This window comes from Saccopteryx leptura, chromosome 2 (genome assembly GCF_036850995.1).
Source record: "Saccopteryx leptura isolate mSacLep1 chromosome 2, mSacLep1_pri_phased_curated, whole genome shotgun sequence".
NCBI classification, from domain to species: domain Eukaryota; kingdom Metazoa; phylum Chordata; class Mammalia; order Chiroptera; family Emballonuridae; genus Saccopteryx; species Saccopteryx leptura.
Window position 1 is genome coordinate 57,774,566 of NC_089504.1, and position 17,028 is coordinate 57,791,593.

The window sequence follows — 17,028 nt, forward strand, 5'->3', positions numbered from 1 at the left end:
TGTCCCATATTACAAGCAGCCAAGGGAAGTGTTTCTCCAGCGTTTGGGGGGAAGGGCTGGTGAGTGAGTGGTTTGGGTGAGAGGAAAGCAGGGCCGGGACATGCTGTAGGCGGAGTAGTGGCGCTAGAGTAAGGTGACAGGGAAAACCAAGGGTGAGGTGACTGAAGGAAGTATAGAATAGAAACTAATTTCAGATATTCAGATATCTAACTATTGACCAGAAGAAGTTTTGCCCATTTGGAAAATACAGAGTAGGAATAGCATTAAAGATTAGAACTTTGCTTTAGAAAAATCTTAGAAAAAGAAAAGGAAACAGGGCCAGGTAAAAAGGTTTAGAAATTAACAAACCACAGGTGGGGACCTTGCTGGTAATCAGTTTCTTGAAATAAACTGCAACTCCAGAATGAGTAATGAAATCATGAGTAACAGGATTATAGGGGATAGGATTATCAGGAACAGGCCCTGCGGCTGCCTCTCCCCTTCCCCTCCCTAGGACATAGGGGTCGCATGGGCCCTCCATGGGTTGGGATTAATGGCTTATTGCCCTTCACTGGTGTGTAGGAAGTTATAAAAGGGAAAATAAGTGTAAAGTGAACAAGACTAGCACTGGGAGAAGGGTTCCGACTCTCTCATGCGGGGCCGAGGCGGGTGTTGGGTCCCCTCCAAGTTTCCCCTACCATTCCCCTGTTCCTTCGTGTGGCATGATTGTTGTCTGATGTGGGAGGCATGGGATTCATGGGAGATACCCACTGCTTTAGCTACAATAGTACCCCCTTGGACACCAAGAATCCCAGGCACCCTGACCCTTATATTGACTTAATGATATAAAGCACTGTAGGTCAAAAAGAAGATTACTGTCTCTTTGCCAGCTGGGTAGTTATGAAATAGTGAGTGCATTTTACTTTTATCAATCAATAGTTCATTGGGGTAGTAGTTTAGAATCTTCTTATTGTAAACTGTACTAAAATTGTACTAATAATAAGGCATATAAAATTGCCAAGTCCAAAGACTTCCTTTTTGTACCAAGGATGCCTTATTATGTAAAAAGTGTTTTCCATGTATATGTTATTTTAAAAGCCTTTGGTAATTCTCCTTTTTATTTGCTGTTTCATAGCCCTGTGATGTTGAAATCTTGGTTTGGATATTTAGGAAATATGTAATGATTATTAATAATGTCTTTTTATGTAATGTTTGGTTTATTATCATTTTTAAAGCAGTATTGTTCAGTGTTAGATCACCAAAACCCAGAGAGACAAATATTACTATTGATTATCCTAACAGTTTGAATGCTAATGTACTGAGTTATTCAGCAGTGGAGAGATTCTGGAATCCTACAGGAGATGCCAAACCTGTTTTTTCCTGCAAACTTCTACCCTCTTTTATTTAATCCAGCTAATAATGCTGTTTTTGTCTTTCTCCAATCAGTTCCAAATATAGGGAAAAAAAGTTTATATAAGCAGTTAAGGACCCTCAAGCCCCTCAGCAAGATCTACTGAGAATGGATTTTAAGGTCTATAATGACCAAGAGAGGAACAGAAAAGGCAAATAGAGTCCAAAAGAGATCAGGCAAAGAACCAGCTCTTAGCTTATGCCCTTAAAGGTTCCAACGCCCCAAAAGGGCTTCATAGGACTTCCATCAGGGCTCTGCTTCAAGAGTGTAAAAGAAGGTCATTGAGCTAAGGCCTTCCAGGCTTCTCGGCCCCCACCAGGGACATGCCTTTGCTGTGGGAAAAAGGGACACTGGAAAATAAGCTGCCCCTTTGCTTCTAGAAGGGAGGGTTCAGTCTCTTCCAGCCATGCTCTAGCCACCTATGACCTAACCTTGCCCAGCCTGCTGGAACTTGCCACTAAAGGCTAAAGGTGCCCAGGGTCGTCGGCCCCATCTCATGTCACCATGGACAAGCCTAGGGTATTTCTCCAAGTAGCAGGTAAACTAGTCTCATTTCTTGTAAACACAAGGGCCACTTACTATACCTTGCCTGAGTATTCAGGTTTTATTTATCCCTCAGAGATCTCTGTCATGGGTATTAATAGTCCTATTTTCTGCTGCTTTGTTTAATGTATAGTGTCTCCTTTATTCCTCTTGTCTCAATGCCCCATGCCTATTTTAGGCTGGGACCTGCTCCTAATTTAGACAAATTTACCTCTGCCACCCAGCATAGTGTATCCCAAGGTTCTCTTCACCACTCCACGGTTGCAGAGCCCCAGGGAAAGGCCCTCTGGGTTCATCTCTCTAGTTTAAAGAAAACAAAAGCTCCATCTCCACACATGCTGCAAAGGGTTTTTCCAGTCTACCTGAATCATTACCAGCTAAAAGCAGTGGTCATTAGGACCTAGACTCTAACTGCAAAGTGTAGAAGTGTGAGCACAACTCCAGTGCCTTGTGGACTTTTCCTGAATATTTGTGACTCCTGCTCCTTAGGAGAGTTCTCAGACTGGAGAGGGGTTGGGTTACATTTACAAATAATATGAAGCAGTAATAGTGTCAACATGGACTTGGTGAAATTACATTAACATGCTAAGTATATTTAAGACTGTAAGAATTTTATTTTAAATCCTGTTATATTAGTTAAGACTTTGTTTAATAATCTAATTGGCTTTAATCACTTCATTGTATTAGGACACCTGTTATAGTATCTGTTAGCATCGGCTATTTTAATTTTGTTGTTTATTTTATATTTTTCCAGTCTGCCTCAGAATCAGAACAAAGGAACATAGGAATTCAAATAAGTATGAAAATACTACCTAAAACCAGTGGGGTTTTTGGGAACTTCACTAAAACCCTTGTTATTAAAGGTTAATTCACAACCAATTAGAAAAAGATTTTGCCAGCAGGAAAGGAATAATTAAAAAGGCCAGACTTAGAATCCATTGCAGAGGGCAAGTGAATACTAAGCAAAGTAAGAAAATTGTGAGAAAAAAAAGATAAACAGGGAAAGAGGAACTTTCCCAGGTAAACATTTAGAAACAGACCTTAATGAAATAATTGCCAAATAAATAGAAGCTTTTCCAATAGATGTGGGGCCACAATAACAGTTGTTAGAAAATAGCTGGGTAGAATTCTTTCTAGATGTAGCTTGCCCATTCTAATGTTAGGCCAGCATTTATGTCCAAAATCTCACAGCTAGTAGGAAGGGAACCCAATATTAATTAGAAACTAATTTGAAGTTGCATTGTGTCCACAGGCCCCAAAGGTTCAGGGAAAATAGAACACATAAAGCAAATCATAAAGGAAATGTAACCACTCCTTCCTTAAGTACTTGCAGGGTGTAAGGCCAGGAGCTGCCATCATGGCCATTCACATGCAGGTTCACATTAGATTCAGACAGATGGTAATGAAACAACGGAGCCACAAACTGGTGGGCCATTATCTTTAATCCTAGCTTGCACCCTGTGGGCAAGTAAAAACACACACTGGGCTCCAAAACCCACTCATTCAGTGCTCACAAAGCTACTGACTTATCCGAGTTTCCTAGAATCAAAGGAATCTAGCTCACCAGCCTTACTCACTTCTGTTTCCCATCTCTTTCTCTCTGCACAAACTGGCTTCTCCCTGAACACTCTATCATCTTGGCTGCTTCTCCTGGCCTCCTCCACGTGGCTTTTCTCTGCTCTCCTCTCTGCTGTCTCCTCTAATGCTAATCTCAGGAACCTAGAGAGAGCAAGCTCCCAGTCTGCCCCACTCTATAGTGCAGAAATAAAAACCTTCAATCCAATATACAAAATAGGGGAAGTCTCTAATACAAAGCCACTTATCTGAGGCACAATGGGATTGCACCACCCCACATCAAAAAGGGTAGGAAAGGCTTAGTCCCAAAACCAAGCCCCAGGCTACAAGGATCCTGCCTGCCCACAGCCCGCCCCCAACACACATTAATATCACCTGGGTGAAGGGCTTCCAGCACCATCTTTAACAAAGTGAGCATAATATATTTTATCTGCTCAACACAGAGTCTGCAAATTACTCAGCAGGCTGTTCAAAAGACTGTCCCAGGGGCACTTCCAGCACTGCCAGGAGATCTGGTACATCCTCTTCAGCCTGGGGACTCAGTCCGGGTAAAGAAATTTATCACCCAAGGACTGACTCCCATGTGCACAAGTCCACACACCGTGATCCTGACCACTCCCACAGCTGCTAAGGTAGAAGACATGCCTGCCTGGGTCCATGATAGCCAGTTGAAACCTGCAATCCCAGCAGAGACACCCTCGTGGATAGTGGAGACTGACCCCACCAACACTTGTAAGTTAACCCTGAGAAGGACGGCATGCCCTGCTCCAGCCATAAACCAGAAGCTGGTTGGTCTACTGTTGGGCAGATAAAATATTTTATGCTCACTTTGTTAAAGATGGAGCTGCCCACATGGAAGCCCATCCCCCAGCTGATGATATTAGTTGCCCTTCCTGCCTGGGATGGGCGCAATTATGTTAATATGTGTTGAGGGAGGGCTTTCGCGCCAAAAGGTTTTAAAAGGAAGAGAGATCACGTTGTTCCAGGAGAAGAGTGATTATGTTCTAGGAGGAGCCCATGCTGTAGGAGAGCAGAGAAAGGCCATGTGGAGGAGGCCAGGAGAAGCAGTCAAGATGATGGAGTGCTGAAAAAGAAGCCAGTTAGTGCACAGTTTGTGCAGAGAGGAGGAGATGGGAAACAGGTGAATAAGGCTGGTGAGGTAGAAACCTCTGATTCTAGACAGTAGCTTTGTGAGCACTGAATGAGTGGGTTTTGGAGCCCAGTGTGTGTATTTCTTGCCCACCAGGTGCAAGCTAGGATTAAAGGTAATGGCCCACCAGTTCTTGGCTCCATGGTTTCATTACTGTCTGTCCGAATCAAATGCGAACTTGCATGGGCCAGGTGGCTGTGATGGTGGCCGTGCCTATTGGCTTTACATCTACGCATGGCTAATACATGAAAAAACTCACTAAGGACTCTTTTTAATTAGACTTTGAGAAAAAAGGGAAACTAGGATAAAAGAAAAGCCAGCTTGGTTGTTACTAAAGGTATAAAGTATAGAAATACTTTTGGAAAAAATAAAGGAAGAAAGTAAATTGTTATAAAAGCCAATTATTTCTGAATAATTAAAAAAATTTATAAAAATTAAGCATTGCCTCATGCACCTCATTAAATTGAGTCAAGGATTTGACTCAGGATATAAAACCAGTGGGGAATGTGGTAAGGTGCCAGAGAACTGTAAAACTTAGTATTGGCAACACCATTTTAAAGAGGAAAAGTCAGGCTTTCTTTGGAAAATGGAGGAAAAAGAATATGAAAGTCTCCTGACTTACAAGAATAACTGGATCATTTAGTTTTAGTTCTCTGAAAGGATTAAGGTTATCTGAAGAATTTCCTTACCCTTTCTTTTTTTTTTTTAATTTAATTTATTTATTTTACAGAGACAGAGAGAGGGATAGACAGGGACAGACAGATAGGAACGGAGAGATGAGAAGCATCAATCATTAGTTTTTCCTTGTGCATTGCAACACCTTAGTTGTTCATTGATTCCTTTCTCATACGTGCCTCGACCACGGGCCTTCAGCAGACCAAGTAACCCCTTGCTCGAGCCAGCGACCTTGGGCTCAAGCTGGTGAGCTTTTCCTCAAACCAGATGAACCCTCGCTCAAGCTGGCGACCTTGGGGTCTCGAACCTGGGTCTTCTGCATCCCAGTCCGACACTCTATCCACTGCGCCACCACCCGGTCAGCCTCCTTTCCCTTTCAATAAGAGACAAAACTTACTTACCATCCTACACTGATTTTAGCTCTCCATCCCTTCCTGGAATCCTGAGATTAATGTGGACCTCTAGGCACAGGAGGAGAGATAGACACTAGAAGGTTTATGAATGTATTTTGATATGTAAAATGACATCACCATTGTGTTACCTTGAAAGTTTTAACGGTTTTTAAATCCCCTATGAATGTTATAATCTTGTTAATGATTGTGTCATGCTGTCATGCTCCCCCCAACCTGTATGTGGTCAAAGGTATATAACCAGCCTCTGAGATACATTTGGGGCTGCACGATTTGGGTCTGCTATGTCCCATGTCAGTCATATGTGGTCGGCATATTAATAAATCTCCTCCTTTTAATAAAAACCTTTAAAATTCATCTGGACTTGGTGTCTCTATGTAAACCTGCGGAAGTGAGGTACGGTACTTTACAACATTTGGAGTACAGTACTTTACAACAGAATTGGTGCTTTTCATCTCTCCCTCCAGTCTGTTCCTGTCTTTCTCTTTCTCGCAAAAAAAAAAAAAAAGAAAGAAAGAAAGAAAGAAAGAAAGAAAGAAAGAAAGAAAGAAAGAAAGAAAGAAAGAAAGAAGGAAAGAAAGAAAGAAAAAAAAACCTAGTAGACATTTAACAGGAGTGACTGGTAAGGAAACAAACAGGTCACTTAGGCCTTCCACCCAATTCCACATTAGAGGGTAACCAGCCTCTCGTTGCCGAGGGTGACTTAACCCCTGGCAAATCTCTCTTGGCAAAAGTTGTTTTAGATAATCATCAATTGACATTTCTTTCTTGGGTTTCTTATAGGATCCACAGAAAATATATTGATACTACAGTATTCTTATACATATCAATGGAAGTGCAGGTACATCCCAAATCAGCTTTCTCCTCTGATGCCACAGGCTACTTTGGGAATGAGTCATTAATCTACCAAGTTCCCTAGCTTCAGGGAAAAACCGATCAAGTTCCCTGTCTAGTATCCTTGAGGCCTTGCTCAAATGAATGGGACATATTACCCCTACACCTTGTGGAGAACAGGAGTGGGACTTAGCAAGCACATTATATCCGCTGACTCCTCCAAATTACAAATACTTTTGGCCAGGTCTCTTCAACTTCAACCTTTTTTTTTTTTTTTTTTTTTAATCTTCAAGATGGATGAGAGACCAAGAGGCTAAAAATCAGTTATTGCCCAAATGCTTTGCATGTTCTATATGAGTGATTTCGCACCTCACTTTGTAATGAAGAGATGGCATTCATTATCTTAGATTTTCAGTCATAACTAATCATAAACTGTTATCTTTAACATAACATATCCTACTAAACAGCACTCCCCTACCAATCATACCTTTTTTGCACCAGTGCCAAAAATGTAGTTTTCATCACTAAGTAAACACTGAGACTTTGTCAAGTCTTTATCTTTAAAACTTATCCGAAAGGCAGTCCTTATGTCTCAGTAGTAGTTTTGCCCTGGGAAATGCTGGCTGTTTTCACATTTAGGTGAACTCAGTAGTGCCATACACAAGATTATTTAAGGAACCCCAGAGAAGCCTGACCAGGCAGTGGTGCAGTGGATAGAGCATTGGACTGGGACGGAGAGGACCCAGGTTTGAGACCCCAAAGTCACCAGCTTGAGTGGGCTCATCCAACTTGATCACAGGCTCCCCAACTTGAGTGCAGAGTCGCTGACTTGAGCCTAGAATCATAGGCATGACCCCATGGTCCCTGGCTTGAGCCCAAAGGTTGCTGGCTTGAGCAAGGGGACACTCACTCTGCTGTAGCCCCACCCCCATCAAGGCATATATGAGAAAGCAACCAATGAATAACTAAGGTATCACAATGAAGAACTGATGCTTCTCATCTCTCTCTCTTCCCGTCTGTCCCTATCTGTGGGAGACTGCAAACTGACAGGGTCCTTGCAGTTTAGATTTTTTGGGGACAGAGGTGTGGGGGACTGGTAGTAAGCTGACAGGGTCCTTGCTGCCCATCCCTCCACCTCACTTGCTTAAGTTGCTAGAGGTAATTTACATGCCCTTCCTCTCACCTTTTGTTTGTTTTGATGTTGGTTGACTTCAATTATGCATGGGGGGGGGGGGGGGTTCCCGTCTACACTTTAAATGGATTCCTGTTTATGCCTCAGATGTGACTTTGTATCAGAGACTTCCTTATTTGCATACAGCTCTGCATTATATAATAAAGCAGACCAGGGGCTTTGCTTAGCTCTTGCAAGCTATCGGCTGTACAGAGACTTCCCAATCCCATCCTTTTTCTTTCTTGAGTTTCTTTCTTCATTCCCCAGCACCGTTCTCACCCAGGACCTAGACAGTTACTAGCTGCGCTGGTCCGCAGCACCTATCTGCCCCTCTCTCTGTCTCTGTCACAGAAAAATATAAAAGGAATCCCAGAGAAGCAGGGAGGCCCCTTTCCCACTACTATTTTGAACTACTGGGATTCATGGGGTACAATCAGAAAACTAATTTCATTGTTGTTCTCTACTGCCTGTTGATGCTAGCCTTTTGGGGAGGTTCATTCCCTGTCCCAAGAAGAAATAAATCTTGAACAAGTACCATATCTTTTTCTGATCACTCTCAGAAACAAAATAGTCTTGTCAAAAATTAGTCTCAGTTAAGCAATCAATGTTAGTAAAACAATCCCATGAGAGTGTATTAGTTGTCTAGTTGTCTGAGTGAAGGGGCAGAGCCGGTGAAGAAGCAGAAGCCCAGCTAACTCTGCCCGCTGCACACTTCCCTCCACAGGCTTCTCCGGCCCGGAGCAGACTCTAACCGGAGGGAGGAACCGGGTTAAACCTTAAACAAAATTCATAATTTTAATTATTGAAATGTGACCAAAACACTTTATTATATGAGTGACAATAAAAATAATGGAAATTGCACAAAATTTAATCCAAGGGTAGAGAAAAAACTAACTCCACAAAGAAGATAAATAGACAGTGGAGGCAGTTGATATAGGTGGGTGTGTGGGTGTGTGTGTGTGTGTGTGTGTGTGTGTGTGTGTGTGTGTGTGATTGAATATTTTGAGTTTCATTTGTTTTTGCTTAAGCAAACTAATATACATGAACAATTAAATTCTAGTTTTTCTAAAAGTTACATTAGGCATGATTATTGGATACAGAAAAAAAGTTGCAAAGGAGAGTGATGGAATTGAAATTGTGGATGCCTACTTTCATTCCTGTCCAAATCCCTGGAAACGACAGAGAAGATACTTGCTAGAATAAACCCATCACTTCAGCAGAAAACAAGGAAAGCACACTCAGCGGCCTAAAATTTATACAGAATTACTGAAACTGGAAAGTTGATTTGAGCATGTCAATACTAGAAAAGACAATCCAAAGACATTCCTGGAGAGAAGGCTGGAACAGATGGCATCGACTCCAAGCTCAGACATTATGGAGACAGAAGGCATGAGGGGATGGACGTTGACTCAACAGTCCACTATCCCCAGAGACCTTCCTTTATCCTGATTTAAGAATTTAGAACCAGTGGCGATAAATGGATTTTAATTATTAATATACTTTATAGCTGTTTGACTTTGAACAAGTGATAAAGCTTCACTTGGCCTCGGTGTCCTGATCTATACAATGTGGGCCACATGTGGTGCCTGCCTGGGCGAGTTTTCCAGAGGATGAAATGAGGCACTGTTCATGCAGCGACCTTACTGAATTGAATCTATTTCATTAATAGGATGCAATTGTGAAGCAACTTGATTTTAATCAGGCTGCCCCTTAAATCCCATGTGGATAGCTACTTCTTTCCTTGGGTGTGCTGGAAATTTTAAGCAAGTTCCAAAGCTTTTGGGGGCCCCTCAATCTCAGAAAATATCTCATTTTAGCTATGAAATTTTCCGGTCCAGTGAAGTAATCAAAACATCTAACTGATTAGACTTAAGGTCTTTACCTGCCCAACTAGCTCAGTGCTGCTTTAGTCCTGGAAGCCTGCACTGTTGCTTCCTTTCCAGGCTTCTCTCTACTTCCCTTGACTCACACGCCCCTCCCAGGTCTAGCTGATGGGGAGAGATGAGGTGAAAAGGTACATTGTAAGTGGCCCTCACTCTCTTGACCTGTGCTGGTGGCCCTGGGCCTGGAGGACATTCAAAACTGACCCCTCTCATAGGGCATGTTTGTAATTGTTTCCTGGAACTCTCTTACAAGGACTCCAACTGCAGGTTGCTGGAATTAAGCAAAGCTTCTCCTCTTCCTGGTTGATTTTATTCCTTTTCCCAAGCCTTAAGTATCTGGTGAGTCTTTTGTGCTGGGTCTCTTGACCTCCTCCTCCGACCCTAAGAAGCCCTTTCAAAAGTCTGATGAATTCTCTCCAGTGGGTCCATGGGTAAATTCATACACTCACATATCCTTGACCACTATCCTGCTAAAGGGCTGCTTGCTTCCCTCTTCACCCCTGTTCTGCCAGACCAAGCGTGAACATTCTCAGGCATATGTCCTGAGTCTCTACATCCTCTAAATTCCAGGACACACCTATTAACCTCTCTGAGTGGTTCCCTTGAAATACCTTTCAACTGTGGAAGGAGGGACATGCAACCCACAACTAAATAAATCTTCCAACTTTTCAACTCTAGTCTTCAAGGACATAACTATTCGCACTGGCCTTAGTTTAGAATCTCTTACAGGTTCTGCTTGGGTGGTCTAGCATCTTGCTTTAGGATGTATGTTTCTTGCTAAATATCAAGAGTGCTCTAGTATATAACCTCTATCAAAACTCTGTGACAGAGGAAGGAGCTTTTTCATCCACCCTCCTGCCACATCTAGTATGCCACCTGACACATGAAGGTATGGAGGCCCCTTCGTCTTTATACATCTGGGTCCTTGGATGAGGCATTTAAAACTCAGTGAATCTAGGTTTAGAACTGAGCTAGTATCTTTCTTGTCAACTTTATACCTTTGTTGAGAATAGCTAGAAACAAAAAGAAAAAGAAACCGCTTTATATATATTAAAAAATCTATAGAGAAAATAAAACTACTATTAAGATTAACAGTTTCATCACAAATAGTAACTCCTTGGTCTATTTTCCTTCCTATCTAATACACACTGCAAACCTGGTAGAGGAAAAACAAGTTTTCAATAACCATGAGCAAATGTCATAGAGAAAGTTAATATCTTATTTATTCATCCTATATTAAACCTGAGGCTTGACTACTGTAATGCATGGAATATAAGAATGAATGTTGAGGTTCCTGCACCTCATATTTCAGCTCATCTCACTTCCTCCAAAACTCAAGAGACCAAGAACATTTTTATTTAGAAATAAAACATAAATGGTTTTTAAGGTTCCAAGACTCTAATGCCTCCCTTGCCCAGCGTGCTGTTGTCCTGACTATAGCCCTGTGCTCAGAAAGCAAGATTAAACTGGATTTGGGGGAGTGGGGCAGGGTGGTAATGACCAAGTGGGGTCCCGTACTTGAGAGCTCTATTCATGTGTGAGCTAATAACCAACGAGACAGCCTGATGCAAAGGCAAGAGGGTAGGGTGGAAACTGAGGAAACCATCAGAATGGCCCTGAGATTTGAGCTGTGAGGCAAGAGAACTGAGCCAAGAAAAACAGAGAAGCCAAGAGAGACTGTGTGTTTGTGTGTGACAGAGAGACAGAGAAAGGCTGTTTTGCTGCCTCAGTTCCTTATGTTTCTTGGTTCCATATAAAGGCAGCTGTATCTTTATAATGACCCCCCCCCCATTTTTCAGACTATCCTTATTACTCTGTCAATTGTGATTATAAGAGGAAGAGAGGAGATAGCATGGGGTCTGCAAACCTGATTTTTTTCCATCACGCTGGAGAATGGAGAATCTTCTAGGACCATTTCCAATGTAGAAATATGGACCTTCCTAGGCCTGCCCTATTTTAAACTAGCCCAGCCTTTGAGGGCAGAATGTGATTCAAATTCAGTCTTCACACATTCACATCCACCCTTGTCAAATTAGCAGCTCTTCAGGCTCCAAGACCATCCTACTAAAGCTGCATTAGATCTGCAACTAGACCCAAAGCTTTCAGCATTGTAGGACAAAATTTAGGGGTCTTTGTAGAGTTGAGTTCCTGCCTCATGCTGATTGGGTAGAAATCTAAATAGTCAAGCTGTGACCCACCCACAGCAATTCAAACAGAAATTATTTATGCAATGATTATTCTTTTTGTAACTGTGTTGAACAAATACTATAAAGATATTAGTAGCATGTTTTGAGTTACAATTCCATCACCTTAAGACAAGTACAAAAGACTTGAAATCAAAGACAGGGTTCAAACTCTCACTGTTCCACTTCCCGAGTGACTTGAGTAAGTTGCTTACCCTCTAGGAGCTCTCACCATCGCTAAAACAGAGATAATAACCCCTACTTCACAGGGTTATTGTGAAGGTCAAAGCAAGCACCTAGCAAGGTGCTGCAGCTGCAGCAGCAACATTATACAAGCATAAGAATTTCTTGAGCACATGCTCTGTGCCACGCTGAGTTAAACACTTTATCTCATTTTATTTCCTGATAACCTTATGGAGTATACACATTTTAAAGGTAAGATCATAAAGCACATAGTGACTAAGTCATGTGCCTTAGAGACTAACATAGCTAGGAGGGTGGCACTGAAAAAGTGCCCCTCCCTTTATTTTTTTATTTTTCACATGGGGAAGATTCTAGACTTAAAGAAATTAGCAGCAGCTACTCACCTGGGGTTCATCAGTTCCAAATCTCCGATATGTTGAATTACACAGTTTTTTTACTTCCTCAGGACCCTCTATATCGTAATCTTTGGGATAAGCTTCTCTGTTACTATGCCTTAAGAAAAAATAAGAATCTATTAATAGATAAAAGCTTATTATCATGTCTTGCATTTAAACTTTTTAAAAGTCCAATAAAAATTTATTATATCTGTGACATTATCTTAATTATAAATTTACTAAATTTATAACATATTTTCCACTTCTTTTTGAGTAATGCTGAGGCTGCTTTCTACAAATAACTCGGCACATGTAGTAAAGCTAGTATCACAAAAATAATACTTAGCAAACATAGCAATTATTCAGGGACTCCAAAGAAGTGAATCTTATGTAATAGTGTAGATTAGTTACTGAAAAGTAAATTCTAAAGTTAAGATGGGATAATATCTTATAAAGGCAACTTGCCACATTAGAAATTTTTCCACCATAAATTTTAATCATAATTTTTTTCAAAATGAGAGAGAGCAGACAGTATTTGCTCATATGAATTTATAACATGTGCTCCTATTTCTAAAGAGGGTCTAAAGAAAACTGACAAACATTTGGTAGAAAAAATGAGTTCTTAAAGCATGTCGATGGAAGAGGAAAATATTATTTCAAACAGCTTGTCTAAAAGACTGGTTAAAAATAATAATAAAGGAGGAATTTGTGGCTAGGGAAGGAAAAAGGAAGTGAAGTGGCCTGCAAGAGAAGTATCTATCTCAAAACTATAATATTACTTGGGTGAGAAAAGGGAAGCTGAAAACAAGCACTCCACAGGATGGGGCTTGCTATTAAGGAATACAGGGATAGAACTGTGTAAAGGACAATGAGGTATCCAAAAATTTATCTATCCATCTGTCCCTTTAACTGTATTTTAAGTACTTCATTCAGCATGTGTTTTTAAGTACTTACTACATGCCAGGTTCTTTGCTAGGTACGGGGAATGCCATGGAAAGGCCTGATACAGTCCCTTCCCTCAGCTGCTCTGGTAAGAACAACAGACAAACAAGTAAAATCTACATAACGCTGAGAGTGGTCACAGGGCTCTGGAAGCAGAACAGTATTCACTCATCTTGATGGGGCACCCAACGTCCAAATTAGGATGCCCTTTAGGACCTGACCCTCATCTTGGCCCTTGCACTGCAAATTACACCCTCACCTCCCCACCTCTGAGCTTTGGGAGCAGAGTTATGCTTAGAACACAGCAGAGAGGAAGCCCAGGTCAAAGTGGCAGAGGTCCAGCCCTCTTGTCTTCCTCACATCTGAGCATGAATTTTAAAAACGCTAAAAGCGCCTTGGCCGGTTGGGTCAGTGGTAGAGTGTCGGCCTGGCATGCAGGAGTCCCAGGTTCAATTCCCGGCCAGGGCACACAGGAGAAGCGCCCATCTGCTTCTCCACCCCTCCCCCTCTCCTTCCTCTCTGTCTCTCTGTTCCCCTCCTGCAGCCAAGGCTCCATTGGAGCAAAGTTTGCCCAGGCGCTGAGGATGGCTCTGTGGCCTCTGCCTCAGGCGCTAGAATGGCTCTGGTTGCAACAAAGCAAAGGCCCAGATGGGCAGAGCATCGCCCCCTGAAGGGCATGCCGGGTGGATCCCGGTCAGGCGCATGCGGGAGTCTGTCTGACTGCTTCCCCGTTTCCAACTTCAGAAAAATTAAAAATTAAAAAAAACAAAACAAAACAAAAAAAACACGCTAAAAGCATTTTGGTATGACACCAGCATGTTTTGAGACTGACAGAAAACTCAAACAAGTCCTTAGTGGGCACACTGAACGACATCAAGAACCAGGAGTGATAGCAGGAATGAGGTCAGGGGTTTGAGTCTTTGCTAAGCCAGGTAACCTCAGCTGTGTAACCTTAGGCAAGCTATATAATCTTTCTGTGTTTCCATTTTCACATATGCGAAATGAGAACAAAAGCAATACCAATATCCTTTTAGATTTTTATAAGAATTAAATAAAAAAGTAAAGGCGGAAGGTCCTTCAAATATTTTAAAGCTCTATAACCATCTATGTATAGTGAATACTAATGGGGTTTTAAAAAATTGGTGTCCAAGAATTGCAACATAATTTTCCCATAATTTAACAAAGCTCTTATCCTCCAGGTGGAATACATTATTAATCATGTTCTGGATCTCTTCCATCTCTAAAGAGTCTGTGTGGTCCCACGATGTCAATAATCCATGTTTGTTGTCATCGTCTCTCCTTGGCAGCATTTGTGAAAACATCTTCATTCCCCCGTGGTTTCCCATTATGATCGATGTAGATCTCCACTATGCCTTCCTGGTCCCTCCACACAGAAGTTTGTATAAACTGGCACTCAGACACAGGGAGGCCACTCACTAGCCTACCAAACACTTTCTTGTGTTCCTCTTCATCCAGGGTCCCAAGAAACACAGACACTGCTCCTGCACTGTGTGCCTGGCTCACCAAGCAAATAGGCGTTTCATGACCACCATACTGGTCATGGGGGACACATAGGAGCCCGGCCCTTCAACAGCTTCACAGAAAGCACCCTAGATGTTGAGGGATAAGCATTGATTAGGCCACCTGCTCTCGGACTTCCAAAGCCTTAATCCTGAACAAATTCACATGATCTCTTCATGTTCTATGGGAAAGGGTAGCCCAGCTCTTTGTCTCTTCTTCCAAATCTATGTTGTCTTCCTAAGGTCCAAGTTTTTGAACCCCAAAGCCAAGCATTTGGCTCTTTTGCCTGCTGGGTCTTTCTTCTCTGAGGCAGTAAAACCAGAATATCTCCCCAAGAGCACAGGAATTAAAGGAGAAAGCACTAACTAACACTTTAGTATATTATACCCAGGGCTCACTTCTTTATTGGGGTAGGCACAATGCCCAAGACTTGTGATGCTTTTTAGGGGATCCTAGAGTGTTTCAATGATTTTTAAATAAAAAAGGAGAATATAATTCAGCTGGAAGTATATCCATCTTTATACCAATAAAGTAATAAACTATCATTTTTAACATTTATTTTATTTTAACTGAAGGAAAAGACATATGAAAGCAAAGATAATTAGTGATCATGAGAGTTGGAATAGAGCTCTGATTATTCCACCATGTATTTTAAATTGCATTATAACTAGATTATTACAAAAGATACAGATATGTTCTTTTTCTTATAGCAATCTTAAATTGCACCCAAAGGCCCAGCATTGAAAAGATAAATCTATAATGAAAGTGTTTCTTTGGAGGACTGAGCTAATGCAGTTGGCGTTTCCTAATGCCTGTGCATGAATAATATGCACACAGCCTGCAGGCACCAAGAGACTGACTGCCAACCTAGCAAAGAGAGATATACATGTTTAAAAATTATAGAATATATAAAAAATATAGTAATATATGATAGAAAATATTAAACTATATAGTAAAATTTTTACAGTATACTAAATGTATTTTTTATATTTTTATATACATTTTAAATAGTTTATTTACTATATGTTAAATACATATTTGCTATATATAATACTACAGTAAAAGTGAGTAAGGTATTATAAAGAAATGGAAGAGTAAATTAATTTCGTGACTTTATATTATGTCCGGTGGACATTGGCTTATGTCTTAATTTCCTTGAGATAAACTGAAAATAATATCTTGAATAAAAAAATGAATTAATGTATTGGGAATGACAAGTGACATATACATACAAAATATTATTATGTAAAATAATACAGTCGTCCCTCGCCATATTGTGGTTCACTTTTCGCAGTCTCACTGTATCGCAGATTTTTAAATTATATATATCTAATTTTGTATCACAGACTTTTTGCCATATTGTGGGATTTTGCAGTATATAGGTATTTTTATATATTTATTATTTTAATTATTTTTATGGTAAAATAAGCATTTCTAGCCTTAAAAAAATGAAAACAATATAAAAAGAGTCTGGGAAAGGTTAATAACAGTGTGGGTAAGGTTTATAAGAGTGTGGGGAAGGTCTATAAAGCCTTTATATATATATAATAAAATAAAATAAATATAAGGTCGCTACTTTACGGATTTTTGGCTAACGTGGGGAGTTCTAGAACTTAAACCCTGCGATAGATGATGGACCACTGTAATGTGTCTATTTATAAATGTTTTAGTTGGGTATTTTTAAGTACCTCATCAATACTAATTAATTTACAGCATCTTTGTGAGAAAGAAATAATCAAGTTATAATAAATATATACTTTATATAGCCTTGTTCTCCTTGCTACCTACATTTATTTTTATTCACCATGCAGCTTGCCATGACTTGTCATTTATTGCAATAAAATTTTTTATCAGATAAAATGAATATAATAAAATTATAATGTCTCTGGGACAGTAAATTTAAAATTTTTGGTTTTGACTTGGTGGTTCAGTGAATAGAGTGTTATCCTGGAGGACCGAGGTCGCAGGTTCAATCCCCAATCATGGCACATACAAGAAGCAACCAATGAGTGCACAACTAAATGAAACTAAGTGGAACAATGAGTTTATCTCTCTCTCTCTCTTTCTCTCTCTCTCTCTTTCTCTCTCTCCCTTCTTCTCTCTTTCTCTTTCAAATCAATGGTAAAAAATGTTTTTTAAGTTTTTGACCACAGCCTCCACCCACCCCACTCCC

At 40.7% G+C, this 17,028-nt stretch overlaps 1 protein-coding gene across 1 annotated transcript in view; it reads right to left on the minus strand.

Annotated features, from left to right (window-relative positions):
* Window positions 1-17,028, minus strand: part of CFAP95 (cilia and flagella associated protein 95) — a 100,626-nt gene that overhangs the window by 63,061 nt on the left and 20,537 nt on the right. The window contains exon 2 of the mRNA XM_066365676.1: window positions 12,402-12,510. Coding sequence (XP_066221773.1) covers window positions 12,402-12,510 — 109 coding nt within the window. The remainder of the gene's footprint in view (window positions 1-12,401; window positions 12,511-17,028) is intronic.